The sequence below is a fragment of the Cucurbita pepo genome, chromosome 20, assembly GCF_057944985.1.
Source record: "Cucurbita pepo subsp. pepo isolate OVF chromosome 20, ASM5794498v1, whole genome shotgun sequence".
Classification (NCBI taxonomy): Eukaryota; Viridiplantae; Streptophyta; class Magnoliopsida; order Cucurbitales; family Cucurbitaceae; genus Cucurbita; species Cucurbita pepo.
The window spans coordinates 10,015,113-10,037,219 of record NC_141817.1 but is presented as its reverse complement, the minus strand read 5'-3'; the positions used below and the strand labels follow the sequence as shown (position 1 = coordinate 10,037,219).

At 36.6% G+C, this 22,107-nt stretch overlaps 2 protein-coding genes across 3 annotated transcripts; one reads left to right on the top strand and one right to left on the bottom strand.

Moving 5' to 3' along the window:
• Nucleotides 1–1,380: 1,380 nt before the first annotated feature.
• Nucleotides 1,381–7,707, bottom strand: LOC111784983 (uncharacterized). Of its 2 annotated transcripts, none has more exons than XM_023665479.2 (11): nt 7,201–7,707; nt 6,758–7,081; nt 6,379–6,487; nt 6,197–6,290; nt 5,132–5,219; nt 4,956–5,039; nt 3,604–3,703; nt 3,442–3,529; nt 3,205–3,310; nt 2,274–2,366; nt 1,381–2,165 (listed from the first exon to the last, which is right to left on the bottom strand). In XM_023665479.2, exons 1-11 carry the CDS (start codon nt 7,438–7,440, stop codon nt 1,785–1,787), a joined length of 1,707 nt encoding a protein of 568 aa, XP_023521247.2. In that variant the 5' UTR covers nt 7,441–7,707; the 3' UTR covers nt 1,381–1,784. The 2 variants fall into 2 exon arrangements, with proteins under 2 accessions (XP_023521247.2, XP_023521248.2); XM_023665480.2 differs by having other exon boundaries at nt 3,604–3,700; nt 7,201–7,706.
• Nucleotides 7,708–14,672: 6,965 nt separating this feature from the next.
• On the top strand, nt 14,673–19,744 carry LOC111782721 (laccase-17). The gene is made up of 6 exons (XM_087120815.1): nt 14,673–14,808; nt 14,897–15,048; nt 16,101–16,345; nt 16,464–16,592; nt 17,612–18,565; nt 19,409–19,744. Exons 1-6 carry the CDS (start codon nt 14,701–14,703, stop codon nt 19,537–19,539), a joined length of 1,719 nt encoding a protein of 572 aa, XP_086976941.1. The 5' UTR covers nt 14,673–14,700; the 3' UTR covers nt 19,540–19,744.
• Nucleotides 19,745–22,107: the final 2,363 nt, after the last annotated feature.

Genomic DNA, 22,107 nt, shown 5'->3' with positions numbered 1-22,107 from the left:
CAAGTTTGTGAGTCGCTAACACAACCAGAGAAATGACAATGACACAATTAGCTTTTTCTCTACCGCGTGCACTAATTTTGTGAGAGGAGCCAAACTCGTTATTTATCTTATTTTTTATACAGTATGATTCCATTTTGTGTTATGGATCGAACGAATCCAACAGAGTTTAGATTACTCGAAAAAATATTGTATTAATTTACCTAAAGTTGATAGAAAATAGATGAAGAAGCCACAAAGTATGGTATCAGTTATCCAAGAAAGAGGTATTGGTGGCCAACAAAGCAAAGTCTTTCAATTCCAAAGTCTTCAAAGGGTTAGGTATTCTCCACTACAGCTTTTGACATTTGTGCTCATTTTTGCAACAATGATCTAGTGCTTCTCCCACCTCAACCCACCCACTATATTGCATTCATGTGTTTGATTTTGTTATGCACATTAAATGCCTGGTCGATATATTTGTAAATTAAAAGGTTCGACAACAATATTATAGATTACTCGATATACCTTCGATATCTGTGTTAATATACATAAAAATTCCTATAATATCAGTATTTGACAGACACAATATTATATTAAAGATTACTTTAACAATAAATTTGTTCCCAGAAAAAAAAACTCTCCATGATATCGATATTTGACATGCACAAGAGTCGCTCCCTGTCTGTTATGACTATATGGAAACTATTAGAGAATGCTAGTTCCCAAGTAGTAGATCAACTAGAGACACGAGTCATATATGTTCTAAAGTCGGATAATGGTGGAGGCCATGGGTCACCTTATCATGATTCAATTGATAGTAGGAGAATGGTTGAGAGCACAACAGAGATTCTTAAACCTGGTAATTCCTTCCATCGAGATGTGCTCAATGTTATCAATGTTATCAAGATTGTGTTAATTTAAACAAAACTTATTGGTTTCAGCCAATGCCCTGCAAAATGAATCCACCGAACAAACTCCACAATAATCATACAAGAAAGAACATCAATAACGTGATTTCCACATCGGTTGGAGAGGAGAACGAAATATTCTTTATAAAGGTGTGAAAACCTCTCCCTAGCAAACACATTTTAAAAACTTTGAGAGGAAGCCTGAAAGGGAAAGCCAAAAGAGGACAAGATCTGCTTAGCGGTGGACTTATACGGCTACAAATGAAGTATTTTTGATAATACCCACAATTTAAAATGTTTAAATTTCAACCATAGAACACGACATGCTGAAAAATAAGCAACAAATTATGAAGCTCAGATACGAACCCAGAGATTCCAGAATGCAGTTCAACCATTTTAATATCAATCATTTTGTAATCAGTATAACAAAAACTGAAATCTGAAATGATATAGACAAGATCAACAACTACAATGGCAACCAAATACACATTAGTCGGAGGCAATTCCATGGTATAAAATGATTATTACTAGGCAATGATATACCTTTAGTTTTCCCTCGATAACTTATTTTCATCGTCTCCTCGCCTATTAGATGATGTACTGAAGCGATGTATCGAAGTAACGTTACGAACCCGCTGTTAACAATAGCCTGTGCATTTTCTATGGCATAGTATATGTCAAACAAGAGTTTATAAGCAGAGCCATTGGTTAATCCCACTGCAAATTTGCAGTGAGTTAATGTGGAGCAAACGTAATACTCTTTCCTAATCTCTAGAATAAGGAAGACCCCAAAAAACTGTCCGTACCATTTGCCAAATAGCAGAGGACCCAAGTGGGTGGAACGGCTTAATCATGTACAAGCGAGATCCCGGTATGTCGAAACTGAATTTTGCAACACTACTTCAAAGTAGAGGAACCAACTCTGGTACTAGCCAACGTGCTAGAACCGACGAGAGATTCTGGGTTGCTCGACTGTGTTTCAGAGGACGGTCTCATCCAAATCTTCACATGTCCTTCTCGGCATGCTGTGAGAATAGACTCTTGGGTGAATACTAAACCAGACAAGGGTTCAGTATGGACACGATGAGCTACTACTGGAGAAAGCTTTGGAACGTCCCTCATGCTTGGAGCAGGCTGAAGTGTGCCTAATGGGGTAATGCTATCCCAGTGAGCTGACTGGCTTCCGGTGCTAAATGTCGGGGATCCACCGGGAGGGCATCGTCGAAGGGGAACCACAATTTCATCCATTGACAAGTCCCACAAGAGCAATTGTGTGTCCTGTGGAAATACACAGCTTCCAAATTATATTTTACACTGAAGAATTATCTGATGAAAAAGAGAAATCACACGATGACCCAAGGGGCATACCGAAGGTAGAGCAATTACCTGACCAACTGAACCAAACCGGTAAACGACATTTTCCTCCGTGTCGTCTGAAGTTGGTGATGACCAATATGAATCAAAAGCCACACCACTGACCTGAAGTGAGAAGTTCACAATATGCCAAAGCTTGAGACTACCAATAACAGAATAAGATTCTAGAGTGACAATGTAATGAAACATTATGAGATGACAAGCGTTCTTGTTTGATTTCTAGTTATCAAACAGGAAAATATTAAACCATAAAGTAAAAGTCATTGACCATAAAAATATAATTTAAGAAACAACACAGAAAAAGAAAATATAATATTAGATAAATTGCTATCCTGTCCTACTTTTTCCAAGGAGATCATGTCCAAGAAGAGAGAATTTTCATCAAAAGCATAAATAATATCTAAACTTATATTCACCAAAGTAACAGAAAGTGATCAATGCAGGCATCTACTCATGGTGAATAGACCCTTCCAGTAATCATAGGAGGAGGCTTATGTAACAGCCTAAGCCCACCACTAACAGATATTGTTCACTTTGGGTTTTCCCTTTCGGGCTTCCCCTTAAGGTTTTTAAAATGCGTCTGCTAGAGAGCGGTTTCCACACCCTTATAAAGAATGCTTCGTTCTCCTCCCCAATCGATGTGGGATCTCATAATCCACCCCCCTTTGGGGCCCAACGTCCTAGCTAGCACACCGCCCGGTGTCTGGCTCTAATACCATTTGTAACAGCCCAAGTCCACCGCTAACAGATATTGTCCTCTTTAGGTTTTCCCTTACGGGCTTTTCCTCAAGGTTCTTATAACGCGTCTGCTTGGGAGAGGTTTCCACACCCTTGTAAGGAATGCTTTGTTGGGATTTCACAGCTTGCTAGTGGCAAAGGGAAGTACAACACTTGCTTTATAAAGTGTATTTGCAGACATTCAATTTCTTGAAGAACATTTTACCCATGAATTATGTCCCTCCCCCCATGCCACCACCTTCCTATCTTCCATGCTCCATACTGTGACAAGATCATCTTCACCGCCAGTTAAAATATATTTTCCATCGCCGCTGAGAAATAAAATTAAAGGGTTATTAAAAACCTTTTTGATCCATCAGTAAATGTCTAATTTCATCAATAATGAGCAAAGATATAGCAAATGGAAAAAGACTGTTTCCAGAAGTACCATGTATCCACATACCTCCATGTACAACAAAGAAGAGCACCATAATAACTTTTGCCACCACATATCAACTGTTCTTTCAAATAGTCAAACACCCGTAAATATCCTACAATCAGGATTAAAAATTAGTCTACAGAAAATTCTTAAACAGATCATTAGGGGCAGTAATTAAGAGGGTACCATCTCTACCAACGGTTGCCAAATATATTCCATCGGTCGAGAAAGCAACATTGTTGATTGGCCCTTGGCAAATATGCCACCTAGCAATTGGATTGCTCTGCTAAAAAACAAATTAATAAACACATAGAAGAGGCCATTGGATGCATCTAATCACAGAAACTTTTGATGGAGTTGTTCTGATAATTCGCAAGGAAAAGAAAAAGCAAGAGACATAATGGCAATTACCGAGAGTTGTATGGCAGGGTCGGTTAAGTTCATAGCTAAGAATGAGAATAAGTTGGCAAAAAATAGGTAAAAGAATTGGGATGAAATACATTGAAGTTCATCACTACTATAAAAATTTAAGATGTTCAACACTTTTTTTTTCCTTTTGCAGGTGACGTTACATTACTTCTTTAAGCCTTCGAGAGCCTTGTGTTATACAGTAAGAAAATTCGACATGTGACCATAGACCATAGTAAATGAGACGTAGGTTGCAAAACTCTTCAGGAAAAAAAAATCTTAAATGAAATTGCATCCGCTGAAACTATCATTGTATCGTCTAGATTACCAAGAAAAAACACTTAAGTGTATAGCAGCTAAGTGACTCCCATTTACAATTAAACAAAGGATATTTTCTTAAAATATTTCTCAGTACTTCCCTTGAAAAAAAAAAAAAAAAAAAAGAATCCCCATCTGACAATTAAAACTTAAATGATTTCTGAAGCACACAATTCATAAAGTTCTTTCTGTCCAGACATAATAAAGCCACTACAACCAATCCGGCTGTTTTTTAATGTAGTTTCTAAAGTGTTTTTCAGGGTACACTTCACAGCTAGCCATATCCAGACATCAATGAAACTGGTTCTGGACAAACATGAACGATCGCCTCAATAGGCGTCACTGGTGAGCACATTGCTCAAATTATTTAGGAAAACTTCAGTGTTATTCACAGAAAAACATAGGATTCAATCTACAAATTTCTTCTATTAAATTCTATTGTGCGAGTGTAGGAGGGAATGTTAGTCATTCCATTCAAATTATAAGCAAGTTACCCTCAAAAGAAAGAACCCACAATCCAAACAACAAAGATACAGGAATGACACTGTTTAACCTGGCTACAATCAAACAACAGTGACTTTCATTAATGTATATGGAGTGGGATAAACATCAATTTTATGATCTAAACCAAATGGGACATAAATACATTTGTAAGATATCTGTAAGTTAATTTTGATGTCCTGATACAAATTTGATTCCAGTAATTCACAAGCAAGCCATGAGATTTTTTTTAAAAAAAAACAAGTTCATTGCAGCATAATATACTATAGGAAATGCATGAATATTAATGTCGAATAATTCTGTTTAAATACCTTACTGGACCGTGCATGTGCGACTGAAAATTGAGTTTGATCCTTTATGACTGGGAAAGAAGTGTCAACTGTACTGTCCTTGCCCTGAAAAATAAGTAATTTAGCAACTCATCCTGTGGAACGGATAAGTCAACAAGGGCAGAAAGACACAGCCACATTTATCAAAACAAGCTTGCCTTTTCATAGACATACAAATTTCCATCAGCATGAGCAACAACAAAAGCAGCATCACTTTCTGGAATCCATGCAACGCTGGTACATCGACTGCCAAAAGCATCAAATCAATATCAATAATCATACATACATAACAAAGAATCATCAAAGACAAACACAGAGAAGAGGTAGAATTTCAAGTCGATCAATATCTGGCCAACATTTTTCTAACTTATGATACATTTAACTAGTTAGATTCCTTTTTTTTTTTTTTTTTCAGTATTACCATAGTTTATTCTTTCATGTTTCTGAATGAAAACTGGTCTTTGCATCATCAAAAACAAATTCAGGCAGAGAAACTGCAACCCATGATCATGATTAGAAATGCCACATCCCCATACTGATAATGCTCAATGAGGGTGGAGGAGGATGGGGAATGCTCAACAATATTTTGAACAACATTGTGTATCAAATTCCTAACCCAGTTACTATAGTGAGATGCAAGCATTAAAGTTTTCTAATTGAATCATCACAAAGAATCTCAGTTTTTAATAAATAACAAATAAAAAAGAGAATGTAATCACCTACTCTTTCCTGAAATGACAGAAAAAATAAGAATAAACGCACTAGACAATCGATGTGAAAAGTTTCACACAACTAATTTAATCTTTAGAAACTGGATGTCTACCTTGAGTTATATGCTATTTATGCCGTGGTATTTCTTTATTTGCTTATAGTCATATAACATTGCCTTCTTTACTTCTTCAAATCGTTTTCAAATGTATTTCCTTGCTCACGTTATCTAAACCTTTTCTCACAACGTGACTCGAGGCCTGGACATACACCGACGTTGTCCACGGTGTCCGAACTTCTCACGGCTGACTTGTTCGCTTGGTTAGAACAAGTGCCGCACAATCACTATCGCAAGAGTGCGATTGTGACATAGCTCACATAGAAGAAGTGTAACTCATACTCAAGGTAGAATGGGCAAGAATGTTCAGAAAATGCTCATTTCACACAATGAGGAAACAGAAAACATAGCCGAAGAAGCTGGACGATTAAAAAAATAGTATGGCTAATACCCTTACCTGTTATTGACACTGCCCTCTTTGTTATAATGTTGGGCTCCAACAAGCTTCTTCCCAACATCTTGTAATTGCTGCCTTAAAGATACGGAGTACACTACAGTTTGCAAAGCGATTGAGCAATTCAAACACAGTTTACTCCAGAAACAACAAACACAAATCATTCATAGAAAAAGTATATTTACCATCTCCAGAATTCAATCCAATAAGTAGGTCATGACCATCCTTAGCTTCAGGATCAAAGGCATGACAGATAGGATTTGAATTGCTAAAGTGCAAGGACTTTATAGGATCCTGAAAAACCACTAGGAAAATGTTGAGGATTGTTGGAAGAGGAATCCCACATCGGCTAATTAAGGAGTTAATCATGGGTTTATAAGTAAGGAATACATCTTCATTGGTATGAGGCCTTTTGGGAAAGTCCAAAGCAAAGTCATGAGAGCTTATGCTCAATGTGGACAATATCATACCATTGTGGAGATTCATGATTCCTAACAGAAAACTCATAATCGGAATACACACACTAATCAATCTGAATAGCACAAATTCAAAGAAGTTGGTTACCTTATCTGGTGAATTAAGGTCGCCAATGAAGATGGTATCTCCGACATTAAAAATCAGGTAGGTTCCTTTCCCATCGTAGTTGGGGTTAAGAATGGAGTGGCTGCCATTTGAGCCAACCAGTGAGCCACTTCTACTAGCTCCATTAACAGCTTTACCAGTGCCGTTACCACCTGCAAAGCCAATCGCTCGAACCCCATTTCCACCCCCAACCCCAAGGAACTTTGCAGCGGCATATCTCACTCCACTACTCGCACTCGCACTAGAATTCGAGCTCGGAGTTGGACCAGCCTGCGCCGGCTTGTCCTTAAGCTGCGCCAGAGTCACCTAGAATTCGAACCAAACAGAACAAAAAAACAATCGACAACGCAGAAATTCAAAGAACATTACGATGGATTCAACAATTTCAACATCAAATTGCAAAGTGAAGAAAAAAAGAGAAGCACCTGAGAGAATGATTTTCCATGGGAAAATGGGAGAAAGCCAGGAGGATGAGTCTTCTCATAATAAAGCTTGTACCGTCCTTCAGGGGTTTTAAAATAGGTTTTGAGGCCTTGCGATTGTGAATTCGCGTTCGTAGTCGAAGCCAACGACGACGAAGACGCCGTCGTCGCCGCCGCGTTCGACATCAATCCAACACTATTGCTGTTGAAGCTACTGTTATAGCCGTTGTTCATCATCTTCATCGCCGAAATTTCATCCAACAAAACTCAATCATCAAAAAGAACAAAAAGGGGGGAGCGGAGCACAAAATCAGATATGAACAAAACACAAACCCACAACCGTCGATTGTCAGTTGTAGGGCAAAAATTGAGGCGGGGTTACGCGGCGGCGTTGCGGCGGTGGGATTGAGAAAGGGCGGTGGGGTTTGGGCGGTTCTCGATCTACGGAGGAGGAGGGGAGTGGAACGTAATGGCAATGGTTTTAGTTATTTTGGGTAATGGGGAGAAGGTGGACTTTTTGGGGTATAAGAAAAAGAGTCAGCATAATGGACGGCTGTGATGTGGCTGATTCATTGTCAGAACTGTCATCTGAGATGGCGGAGATCTTTGGCCGTTGATTTTGGGGGAAGTTTTTCTGGCCGTTTGATGGGTAGACTTCTTCTACTTGTTGACTCCCTTTGGCTCTTTCTGATTTTGCGAGGATCCAGGTTTCAGCTGGTTTACAAGCTTAATCTCGAAATTTGGATTTTCACCAATAACAAAAATTAATAATAATAAAATAATTTTTTTAAAAAAATAAAATAATATATATATATATATATATATATATATATATATATATATATATATATATATATATATATATATATATATATATATATATATTTTGTTAAATTAATAAAAATATATGCGGTTAATTTTCAAAATTTTAAATAATATCTCGAACTTATAAAAAATTAAAAATATTTTTGCAATTAGTATCATGTTTAAAAAATACTCATTAAAATTAGAAAATAGCATTAATACCTGAACATTTATTAAAACACTGTTTAATAATGCTTTTATTCTCAATAGAGTGACAAAAACTATCTATTTATATCTCATAAATTATCTACAATTTTTTTAAAAAATATTTCTAAATATGAGTATTAATATTACATTAAAAATTTTTTAAATATTTTTGAAATATGGTACCTTATAATAATAATAATAATAATAATAAAAGGTATTTTTAAAAAAAAATTAAAAAAAATTAGAGATACTTTTGAAATTAAAAAGAAATTAAAATGTTTTTATTTTTTTTTTTTTTTAAGTTTGTATTAATTATAAACTTTATTTTAATAATTTGAAAATCACTCACAAACATGCTCTAAATTACGGTTTAGTACCGTTTAGTATGGAGGAGTCCTTCGCTATTAAGATGGTGACCGAACTCCACATGTGTCTGCATGTTGAGTTATAATCGAAAGGTTCTCCCACGAGGTGTAGGGCAACAACTGTTGTTCTTAATATTAGTAAACTACCTATTGCCTCGTTTTTTTAGGCGGAAATAGTAAACTACGTGTTCTTATACTCTCCTCAAGTTAGAATAGTCAACTATATATTGCAACAGTATACCTTCTGTTCCTCCTTCACGAGTAGAACACTATACGACTTCTGGGACTCCTTGTGGGTGACAATTAAACTTCATGTATCAAGTAGACTCTAACCCCTTTTTTGCTAGTTCATGAATAGGGGTTGCGCCCTAAACATCCCTACGAGATACCTAGTCAATACAATTTCTATGGGACTTGCTATCATGATACTAGGTCGGTTAGACTCCTAAACATGATTTCTAATCATTTTTCCGTGATCCTAATTGACCCCTATAAGTATTTCTTGAAACTTGCTTTATATGACTACTTACTTATTCGGGTGTGTTCGGGATTACTATTCATGGCCTTCCCATAATTAAAATTTCTTCAAGTTCCATGAGTAGGTGCCAAATTGAGTGTAGTTTCGGGAACAATAAACATTTTCGTGAAAATCAGTTTTTAATTTGGTGAACTGACCCAAAGAGTGAGCAAAGGGCATTCTATATAGCTGTTTACGTGTTCAATCATGTTCAAGTTCACTTTTTATGACCTTCCCGAAGCTGATTTTTCCTATAAAAAAATTAGTAGGTCTCAAACTGAGTCTATTTATTGGAACATCAAAACTTATTGCGGAACCGATTTAAGCCTAAGTGAACCAGTTCAGAAGTGTCCAAAAAATCTAAAGGGGATGACGTGGTCACCTCGGGAGATGCCACATCATCATCATAAACCTCAGGCCAGCAACTGATGCACGAAAAACAGTTCTTGACCCCTCTAAAACTCGTATTTTTGTGTCGATGCAATGATTATTTCCACTCGATTTCTTCATGAATCTTGTAGTCCTACACACTGTTGACCATTTGAGACAAATTTCTGTTTATTTGATTTAGAAACCAGAAAGATACATTGTGTTAAAGTAGGCTACTCGATAATGAACTTACCAAGAAAATTAATTTCAAATTGCTTTTGATTCGAACGATTTAGAGCTCATCTCCTCTCGACTTCTTCAACAAATTTGTTCCTTATCTTGCCCTTAATTTAATGGTATAAGACCCATAAGACGAATCAATCTATATATATGACAAAATTTTGAGTCAAAGTTCTGAATTTCAAACTTGAACAGCGTACCGAAAGTCAACCAATGGGTTCCAACGTTCTAGCAACTTTTAGCCTTTGGTTTCTTCACCAAAGTTGTTTCTCTTCTTGCCACGAAAGTGTACAAATTGGTTTTTAAAGATGAGATTCGTTGTAGACGAGAAATTTCTCAAAGTTCAAAATTCTAGACCGAAACTTCCAACAAGAAATATGGGGCTGTCTTTTTGTTGTTTTTCTTCGATCTCTTCACGAAAAACTTCTTACTTGAGCTCAAGAAACTTTTGGGTTAGATTAGACACGCTAATTCTCTCAATAAAAAACGCCCAAATTCTAGATTTTTTATTGACGGGCTCGATTCACACTTTGTGTTTCTTGCGTTTTCAAGTTTTATTCTCTTCACAAGACTTGTAGATCTCGTTCTTATGAACATAAAGAGACCAAAATCAAACTTTTACGTGGTCTATAGAGGACGAACTTTGAGAAAAACTGAGTAAGCATACCTATAATCTATCCTTCGATTAATCTCGTTTCTTTACTTCTTTTCATAATTAGTCAAAGTAGTGATATAGTTGGATATGTGGATCGATCTGAATTTTTAGTTTCAAGTATGGTGGAAGTACACATGGTTTAAACTTTGAGTTGACTTAGCCGGTCTCGAAAGAGGTTAAAATTGAGAAAATATCGAGGGAATGTCAGATTTTGGGTTGACTTAGCCGGTTCAGTTGAATGGGCCACGTCATCCTCTTCTTCATCCCGAGGTGAGTATAAAAATTGAGCAATTTTCGTGGTCAATTAAGCTTTTTCAAATTTGAATTCCACCAATAAGAATCTTCCACTTGGCAATCCCATGGTTGATGATTTTGTAATTATCTCAAAAAATTTCTTCAATTATTAATTAATAACTTGATAATTATCTCCGAAAATAAATCATTTTATACCCCAAAATATATCAATTTGTCATCTTATGAACTAGCTTCCAAATTAGCTAAGTATTGAGTGGGCTTAATTTTCAATTGGGCTAATTATGGGGCTGTTTTGCTAAATTTATAACCTTTAGGGCCATTTTTACAAATTGCCACTTTTTAGGGTTATCCTTATAAATTTAGTTTATTACTAGGGTTGCCCTTGCAAATTAAACTTCATGTGGGTTAAATTTCCAATTTTACCATTTTATGACCGTTTTCCAAAAACACCTTGTCTTAAGGATACCAGGTCCTCTCGAACACCCCCTCGCCTCGACCAACATCGTCATGCACCTGGAAAAGAAAATGTAGAAAGTAATGAAATACAAATATTCTTAGTAAGCAATCTAGTTGTAAGCTCTCATCGCATCTTTGGCCTAGTAGAAGACCACAAACTGATCTCTAGAACCTAGGTATGTTGTTCTCGTTGTGCACACCCAGATGCACCGCTATCAATGTAACGACCCAGATCTACCACTAGCAGATATTGTCTTCTTTGGACTTTCCCTTTCGGGCTTCCTCTCAAGGCTTTAAAATGCTGCTAGGGGAAGGTTTTTCCACACCATTTATAAATGGTGGCTTGTTCTCCTCCCTGACCAATGTGGGACACCACAATCCACCCCCCTTCAAGGCCCAGCGTTCTCGCTGGCACTCTTCCCTTCCTCCAATCGATGTGGGACCGCCCCCAAATCCACCCCCTTTTGGGGCCCAGCGTTCTTACTGGCATACCGCCTCGTGTCTACCCCTCTTCGGGGAACAACGAGAAGGCTAGCATATCGTCTGGTGTCTGGCTCTGATACCATTTGTAACGATCCAGATCCACCGCTAGCAAATATTGTCCTCTTTGAACTTTCCCTTTCGGGCTTCCCCTCAAGGCTTTAAAACGCGTCTACTAGGGGAAGGTTTCCACACCTTTTATAAATGGTGGTTTGTTCTCCTCCCCATCCAAAATGTGGGACATCACAATTAGAGTCGTTACAGTCAAGTAGCAGCTGAACCCATCACACAAGCCATGGAGTCGCTCAAGGTCAAGGGCACTACACCCTGCACATGCAAGCTCGACCGACTTCCCAAACAAAAAGGTTTTTTGTATTCTCACGTTTTCCAATCCCGCACTCCAAACCTCTAACTCGATACCACGTTGAATCACCCATCCATTGATCCCTAGTTGTATCCATGGAGGTTGCATGGTCCAACAAGCTCCATTGTACAAGCCAAACATGGTGGCTCCACAGCCATTTGAATAAATAATAAATTGAAAAACAAGAGATATCCAACAAGAAACACACACAAACATAGTAACTTACAAAAAGGAATAATGTCTGGTCGTTGGTCTCTGGTTTTTATTGCTTCAAACAAAATAGCTTCAAAAGAGGTTATCCAACCAACTGTTCATATCATATCATATCTTAATTATTTATTATTATTTATTACACGTCTCTTCCCCCAAACTCCATGCAATAATATATATATATATATATATATATATATATATATATATATATATATATATATATATATATATATATATATATATATAACTATTTCTTCCTTATTTCAAACCCTAAAATGACTTATGAACTGATATGAAACCCTTTTCCTTTTATTTTATTATATTTTTTTAATCACCAAAAACCGAACCAACTCATATGACAAACCATCCCAACAACTATTTCTTTGCATGAAAGGTCAACTTTTGACCTTTTCCTTTTGTTGGTCGTGTTTTGTGTCCTTTTTTCAATTTAATTCTAAATCTTTTAACCACTTTAATTCTATGTTTTATTCCTTTTATATATATATATAGCCTGGCAACCACTGTCGGATCTCGATATCCAAATTCATTCACCTAAAAATTGAAGACTGAATTAATCTCATTCTTTTTTATTCATTATTGCAACGTGCTAACCGAAGGAGGAGCGAAGCTGCTTTACCGAGGGGAGAAGAGCCTTTTTTTTCGGTATGCCACTCTGCGAGAAAGAAAACCCATAAATCGATTAACATTTCCAGATATATATGGCATACGTTATTCTTGGATCCTACCGTAGTTGCCAAAGCTCCAAGTGAACCTGAAATGGGCTATATATAAAAGGAATAAAACATAGAATTAAAGTGGTTAAAAGATTTAGAAATAAAATTGAAAAAAGACACAATTTCAATTATATGGATTAAAAACATAGCCATTATTAATAATATTTTCTAATGTTATATTTCCTCTAAAAATTACCATTATTATTTAATTAATTTTGATGAAACTTGTGAAGATCCTGAATTTGAGACTTTCTGTACCAAAAATATTCTCTTAAACGAACGTATTCGTGTTTGGATGGTGGCTCAAGATCAGCCTCATGAAAACCTTATATTCCCTGAGGAGGTTCTACTCCGTGGAAACACTCTTTAATGGAACTTTAGCTTTAGCTGGTTGTGACCAAGAAAGCACCGGTTTCGCTTGGTGGGCCGAGAATGCCCGACTTATCAATTTATCCGATGAACTACTCGGGGCTTTTTAAATTTAAGATTTATTGAAAGTGGAGAAAATTAAATATATAGAAAAGTCGGGGTTATTTTAGTAAATTTATTTCTATAAAAGTTAGGTTTCAATCAGATTATATAAAAATTAATCCATATAAATTAATGTAATTGGGTATTTACGAAGACTTGTAATAAATTAGAATTTTATTAAATATATTTAATTAATTCAAATAATTTAGTATAAATTTTTAATTTTTACAACTTAAGCTTCAATTAAAATTATATATTATTATTCGTTATCAATTAATGATAAACTATTTAGTATCCTTTTACTAACTTATGATTTCATTAATTAATGTATCATAATTATTTAACATTTATGAAATTAATTTCAAATATTCAAATAAAAATTAAGTTTTAACCTTATAAAGAATGCTTTGAGACCAGAAGCCCAACGTCCTCGCTGGCACACTGCCCGGTATTTAGATCTGATACTATTTGTCATGGTCCAAGCCCACCGCTAATAAATATTGTCCGTTTTGGCCTGATACGTTGTGATGTCCCACCTTGATTGGGGAGGAGAACAAAACACTCTTTATACGGGTGTGGAAACCTTTTCCTAGCCGACGAGTTTGAAAGCCTTGAGGGGAAGCCCAAAAGGGAAAGGCTAAAGAGGACAATATCTGCTAGCGGTGGGTTTGGGTCGTTACAAATGGTATTAGAGCCAGACATCGGACGATGTGCTAGCCTTCTCGTTGTTCCCCGAATGGGGATAGACATGAGGTGGTGTGTCAGTAAGAACGCTGGGCCCTAAAGGGGTGGATTTGATGGCAGTCCCACATCGATTGGAGAAAGGGGGTGGATTGTGATGTCCCACATTGGTTGGGGAGGAGAATAAAACACCCATCATAGGGGTGGAAACCTTCTCATAGCAGACGCTTTAAAGCCTTAAGGGGAAACCTGAAAGGAAAAGCCTAAATAAGACAATATCTGGTAGCGGTAGGCGGTCGTTAAATACGTATTGCCTGCTAATTTGATTTGAAGTAAATAATTTGTTTACCTAATAAAAACATGATGGGGATTACACATTAGATCAACAAAGACATGATTATTTACAAGATAGAAGAAAAATTGAAAGAGATTAATTGAAGAACAAGAACAAGAACATAAAAATGTAATATCATTGATTATCTTGGACACTACTCTAAGTTGTTCTAACAACCCTAGCTGGCCCTCTCCCTCTTAGAATGCACATGTCAATATCAAAATTAAGTGTGTTCTTGATGATCTTAACCCTATTACCAACCAAAAACATCACTTTTTTCCACTATATATATAAACATATTCATAAATCCTTTCACAAAATCACCCACCAATCTCCAAAGATCTTGTTCTTCCAAGAAATGGGTGTTTCAAATCACAGCCTTGTCTTCTTGTTTTGCTTCATTTTGAGTTCATTTGTGATTCCTGAGCTGGTATTTGCAGGCGTAACCAGACATTACAACTTTGAAGTATGTGTTTTTATTGTTTGATTTTTGTCTGTTTTTTTGAAGAGTTTAATGAAATGGGAATGTTTTTGTATGTTTGGATGTTTTTCAGATTAAATTGCAAAATGTGACACGTTTGTGCCATACAAAGAGTATGGTGACAGTGAATGGGAAGTTTCCTGGACCTCGTATTTTTGCTAGAGAGGGTGACCGTTTACTTATCAAAGTGGTTAACCATGTCTCCAACAACATATCTATTCATTGGTATAATTTTGTTTTTGATATTCATTCTCATTGACATTCATGATGAAATTCACCAAACAAAAATGTCGGAGTTTTGAGTCGGGTTTTCGTTTGGTCATTAAGTTTAAAAAAATGTCGAGTTTTGAGTTTATTTTTCTTGTGGTTTCAATTTTTACTTTCGAGTTTTGTGAGATCCCATCTCGGTTTGAGAGGGGAACAAAACATTCCTTAAGGGTGTGAAAACCTCTCCTTAGTAGATGCATTTTAAAACTTTAAGGGGAAGCTCGAAAGGAGAACAAAACATTCTTTTTATAAGGGTGTGGAAACCTCTCCCTAGTAGACGCATTTTAAAACTTTAAGGGGAAGCTCGAAAGGAGAACAAAACATTCTTTATAAGGGTGTAACTTTAAGGGGAAGCTCGAAAGGAGAACAAAACATTCTTTATAAGGGTGTGGAAACCTCTCACTAGTAGACGCATTTTAAAACTTTAAGGGGAAGCCCGAAAGGGAAAACCCAGGAAGGACAATATCTGTCAGCGTGGGCTTGGGCTGTTACAAATGGTATCAAAGCCAGTCATCGAACGGTGTGCCAGCGAGGATGTTGGCTCCTAAGGAGGTGGATTGTGAGATCTCACCTCGAGAACAAAACATTCCTTATAAAGACGTGAAAACCTCTCCCTAATGAACGAGTTTTAAAGCTTTGAGGGAAGCTCGAAAGAGAAAGTCCAAAGAAGACAATATCAGCTAGTAGTGGACTTGAGCTATTACAAGTTTTAAGTTTAGTTTTCATTTGATCTCTCTCATTAATAGACATTAACACCAAAGAAAGTGAGTATTTAGTGGAAGTCAAAGGTCAAAGTTAAAACCTTAAAAACTAGGGACCAAATTGAAACAAAAACTTCTTGACCCGCGAGTTTAGGGGATCAAATGGAAATTAAACTCAAAATTAAGGAGTCAGTTTAAAATTTAAAGACCAAACAGAAACTAGACTCAAAATCTCGAGCCTAAATGAGTATTTTTTGTACGAGAAAACATCAACCTAATAACATTATGAGCTGTTTTGTTTGAGTTTAGGCATGGAATACGACAACTAAGATCAGGTTGGGCTGATGGACCAGCATACATAACCCAATGTCCAATTCAAAGTGGTCAAAGTTATGTATATAATTACACCATTGTTGGGCAAAGAGGAACTCTATTTTGGCATGCTCACATTTCTTGGCTAAGATCAACACTCTATGGACCTATTATCATTCTTCCTAAACATGGAGTTCCTTATCCATTTCCCAAACCCCACAAAGAGTTCCCAATCATCTTTGGTAATTAACCTTCATTATCTCTTAATTAATCTCTCAAACCCTATAAATTTTGTGTATTGTTGCGATTAAACGCTTTCTAATGACCTCGACTTGTTTCGATATGGTTTTGTTTGAAAAGGGGAGTGGTGGAATGCGGATACTGAAGCGGTTATTAGCCAAGCTCTGCAAACGGGTGGAGGTCCGAATGTATCTGATGCCTATACAATGAATGGTCTTCCCGGACCTTTGTATAATTGCTCCGCTAAAGGTATTGGAAAATGATGTGTTTCGAGTTGTTTTGGTGATGGTTTTGTTTCTCGTATCTTGTTTTTGTGAGATTCTACATCGGTTGAGGAGGAGATCGAAACATTCTTTATAAGGGTGTGGAAATCTCTCCCTAGCAGACGCGTTTTAAGAATGTTGAGGGGAAGCCCGAGAGAGAAAGTCCAAAGAGGATAATATTTACTAGCAGTGGGCTAGAGTTGTTACAAATGGTATCAGAGCCAGGCGTTGGGCGATGTACTAACAAAGAGGCTGAGCCTCTGGACTCAAGGCAGTGTGCCAGTGTGCCAGTGTCCGTGAGATTCCACATAGGTTGGGGAGGAGAACGAAACATTCTTTATAAAGGTGTGGAAACTTCTCCCTAGCATACGCGTTTTAAAACCTTGAGAGGAAACTCGAAAGGGAAAGCCTAAAAAGGAAAATATTTACTAGTGGTGAGCTTGGGCTGTTACGAATGATATCAGAGCCAGACATCAGACGATGTGCCAGTGAGGAGGCGGAGCCCCGAAGGGGGTGGACACGAGGTGGTGTGTCAGTGTCCGTGAGATTCCACATCGATTGGGGAGGAGAACGAAACATTCTTTATAAGGGTGTGGAAACCTCTCCCTAGTAGACGCGTTTTAAAAACCTTGATGAGAATCGAAAGGGAAAACCAAAATAGGACAATATCTGCGAGTGGTGGGCTAAAGCTGTTACAAATGGTATCACAGCTAGACACTGAGCGATGTGTCAGCGGGGAAGATGAGCCCCGAAGGGGATGGACATGAGGCGGTGTGCCAGCAAGAACGTTGGGCTCCAAAGGGGAATAGATTGTGAGATCCCACAACAAAACTTTCTGTACAAAAGTGTAGAAACCTCTCTAGACACGTTTAAAATTTTTTGAGAGAAAGACTGAAAGGAAAAGTACAAAAAAAACAATATCTGTTAGTTTCGACTCGGAATCCAAAACCGAGGGATGTTCGTACAAATTTCTAACCTTTTGTTCTCAATGATTGGTCCATGCAGATACATTAAAGCTAAAAGTGAAGCCAGGAAAAACATATCTTCTACGTCTAATCAACGCAGCATTAAACGACGAACTCTTCTTCAGCATAGCAAACCACACCCTCACAATAGTTGATGTGGATGCCATTTACATCAAACCCTTCAAAACCAACACTCTTTTAATAGCACCAGGACAGACCACAAACCTCCTCCTCCACACCAAATCCCACTTCCCAAACGCCTCATTTCTAATGCTAGCACGACCCTACGTAACAGGTCAAGGAACATTCGACAACTCCACCGTTGCAGGAATCCTAGAATACGAAACCTTAAAACACCCAAAAAACCTACCACTTTTCAAACCAAATCTTCCCGCTCTAAACGACACTTCTTTCGCTACAAATTACACCAAAAAACTTAGAAGCTTAGCCAACTCCAAGTTTCCCGCCAATGTTCCTCAAAAAATCGACAAGAAATTTTTCTTCACGGTCGGGCTCGGGACAAACCCTTGTAACCAAAAGAACCAAACATGTCAAGGACCAAATGGAACAATGTTTGCAGCCTCAATAAACAATGTTTCTTTTGTAATGCCAAATACAGCCCTTCTTCAAGCTCATTACAAAGGGCAATCTAATGGGGTTTATGTCCCATTTTTTCCAAATGATCCTTTGATTCCTTTTAATTACACTGGTAGCCCTCCAAACAATACTATGGTTAGTAATGGGACAAAGTTGGTCGTGTTGCCTTTTAATACAAGCGTGGAGTTGATAATGCAAGACACAAGTATTCTTGGAGCTGAAAGTCACCCTCTTCATTTGCATGGCTTTAATTTCTTTGTGGTTGGACAAGGATTTGGGAACTTTGATCCTAATAAAGACCCTCCAAATTTCAACCTTGTTGATCCCGTTGAAAGGAACACGGTCGGTGTGCCATCGGGAGGATGGGTCGCTATTCGGTTTCTCGCTGATAATCCAGGTTGGTAAAATCAACTCGGTCTAAAAGCTTAAACTGATACATTACGAACATGAAAGATTTCAACTTTACCATCATGTTTATCATAATCATTTATTCTTTTCAAAATTAAGCTTTTAAATGTTTTTTTTTATCCACGAGTTTCTTTTTCTCGACACCCATTTCATTTTTATTTTTGAATTTTAAAAATTTGTGTTTGTTTCTCGTAATTAAATAAGGTTTAGGGTTTAGGGTTTAGGGTATATATAACTAAAGTTCATATAGTTATCAAAGTCGTTTTACAAAGTTTTTATTTTGAACTTTGACTAAGAGTTAAAGGTGTTCAAAAGACTTTGATGAACTCGATCAACTCAACTCAACCTAATTCATATGATTTAGGTTCGGTTACCAACTGGGTTGGTTCATAAATTTTCTTATAATTATTTTAGGATGAACGAAACTAACCCGAATTTATTGCAGATTTTAAAAAATATTTTTCTTTGTAATATATGTGTACATAAGTACACATATAATTGTACATATATACGTACACATATACACACACGCGTATATACACACGTATATTTAAAAATAAATTAATAGATGTTTTACGCAACTAATCTAATTCAAAGATTTGATGGTCAGGTTGAGTTGAGTTGGACTTATTATTTAACAAAGGTTGTTTGAGATTAAAAAGTTGACAACCCGAACAATTGGGTTGCATCTAAAAAATTGTCCTCACCCATAAACGCTTCTATTAAGAATTAACGCGCAAAATTGAGTCTAGAATTAACGTACACAACGTATTCATTAAACATTTGCTTTCTATAAAAGCTAATTTAATTTTGTTTGTGTGTGGATATATAGGAGTATGGTTCATGCATTGTCACTTAGAGGTACACACAAGTTGGGGCTTAAAAATGGCTTGGTTGGTGTTGGATGGAAAGCTCCCTAATCAGAAGCTGTTGCCTCCACCAGCTGATCTTCCCAAATGTTGAAACCATAAACCAACATTTCTTTGCTGTTGTTCTTGTTCTTGTTCTGTCTTTTTGTTTTGTCTTAGATTGTTTTTTTTTTTTTTTTGTTTGGAAAATCATGTCTTTAAATTATCTTTTTGCCCTTATATCGATGAGGATAAGATGTGTGGAAGAAGAGTGTTGTAGCAATTTATGATGTACTAAAATGGCAATTTTATTGCTTCCATTAACGAGTTTGGTTTCTGAATTTCAACTATTGAAATTTGAATTTCTAGTGATACACAAGTAAATGAGTAGTACATAAATGAATCGAGACCAACCAAAATTGAAAGTTGCTACCAATCGATAGGATGGCTCGTCATTACCATCTCGTCATTATGATAGGATGACTTTTTCATCAATCGTCATCGTTACTGTCTAAGAATCAAAGAAAGAAAAAATGAAGGGATAGACAATAACGATGACGATTGATGAAAGAGGAGACAAAAAAAAATTAAATATATATTTTTTTAACAATAAAATGGTGCAACATATAGATTTTCTTTCGAGATTCTTATAAGTTTTAGTTCAGCTTAGCGTTATGAATCATAGTAAGAAATTTTTTTGCGAAATTACCTGCTCTGAAACCTTTGTGCAATAAATGTTGAAAAGATTGATTCAAGAACAAATTTTAGCTTTACCAATCAACGTTGATTTAAGATCGAGTCATCCGTTATTCTGATTTTAATATGTTTTGTAAAATGTAATAAATAATGATGTAGTAGTAAGATCCTCCCGAAGCTTGAGAATATATATCGAATACGTGGAAGAGTTGGATCGAGAAAGAGAGGGTACTATGAGATCCAAATTGCCTATGAATCTCAATGACTATGAATTGGCAATGGACACGAGAAGAAACTATAGAATAATACCACAAATCTTATAAAAACAAGAATTTGGATGAACACACAACTTAACCTCGTACACAATCTTGCATTCGACCTAGTATAAGTTTCTCCGTTCAAAATGTTGGTCATAATATCCGAATAATTTGCATAATAGATGTAATGGCTCAAGCCCACCACTAACAAATATTGTTTGTTTTGGCCCGTTATGTATCGTGGTCAGCCTCATGGTTTTAAAACGCGTCTACTAGAGAAAGATTTCCACACCATTATAATGAATGTTTTGTTTCCCTCTCTAATCAAGGTGGGATCTCACAATTCACCCCCTCTGGGAGCCTAGCGTCCACTGACACACCTTTATAATAGCCTAAGCCCATTGCTAGCAAATATTGTTTGCTTTGGGCCGTTACGTTGCCATCTGATAAGGAGAGATTTCCACACCCTTATAAAGAATGCTTTGTTCCCCTCTCCAACCGGTGTGGGATCTCACAATCCAACCCCCTTGGGAGCTCAACGTCTTTGCTAGCATACCGCCTGGTGTCTGACTCTGATACCACATGTAATATCCCAAGCCCACCGCTAACAGATATTGTCCGATTTAACCCGTTACATATCACCGTCAACTTCATGATTTTAAAATAGTCTGTTAGGGAAAAGTTTCCACACCTTTATAAAAAAATTCTTTATTCCTTTCTCCAACCGATGTGTGATCTCTCAACATCCTCACTAACACACTATCTTGTGTCTAACTCTAATACCATATGAAATAGCCCAAGCCTACTGTTAGCCGATATTGTCCGTTTTAGTCAGTTACATATCGCTTACAGCCTCACGATTTTAAAACGCATATGCTAGGGAGAGATTTCCATACTCTTATAAGAAACGTTTCGTTCCGCTCCCCAACCAACTTAGGATCTCACAACAGAACTCTACTTAAAGAAAAGAAATGCATGTTGCATCCATAACACTTTAAACCTTCTTACTAGACTTTGCTTCTAGGTTTTTTCTTTCTTGAGCTTGAATCGAGCCTGTTTAACGACCAAGCTCGAGAACTCGAGAATCATCATTTTAAAATTTATTCTTCACCACAAGCTATATAGAGCACATAAAAATGGAGATGTATTTTAAGCTTGGTTTACATAGTGAGCTCAAGATCCAAATGAAAAAGCATTGTGAGCAAACATTCCCAAGAGGGTTGGTCCCAATTCAAAATCATTACAATTCATGAAACATTTAAAATCTGATAGCTTATTGCTTAAGTTTGTGGCAAACCATATAAATTTCTTTACAAATAATTTATATATTAATATTTATATAAGTGAAAGTTAAGCAATGATGATCATCTTTCAAATTTCTGCTTTCACAAGCAATCTATCTGCTCTTACATCTCATCTCCTTTATCTCTCTAATCATTTCTCTATTGTTTTCAACAAAGGTAAAACAAGTTCATCTTCAAAATTTTTAAATAATAATATATAATATTTTTTAAAAAAGAATCCAATAAATAATTTTAACGAGAATGGTTGATCAGAAATTTCAAACAGGTTAATGTTAGGATCGCACAACAATGCACACACTCGATCTAGATGAACGCAAAGAATAGAGAAGAGAAAATGCAAGAAGAGCTTTCGCTAAAAGATTTGTATTGATGACTTCACGTACATACAGTGAAACAGAATACAAAAAGTACATTTTCAAACCTCTG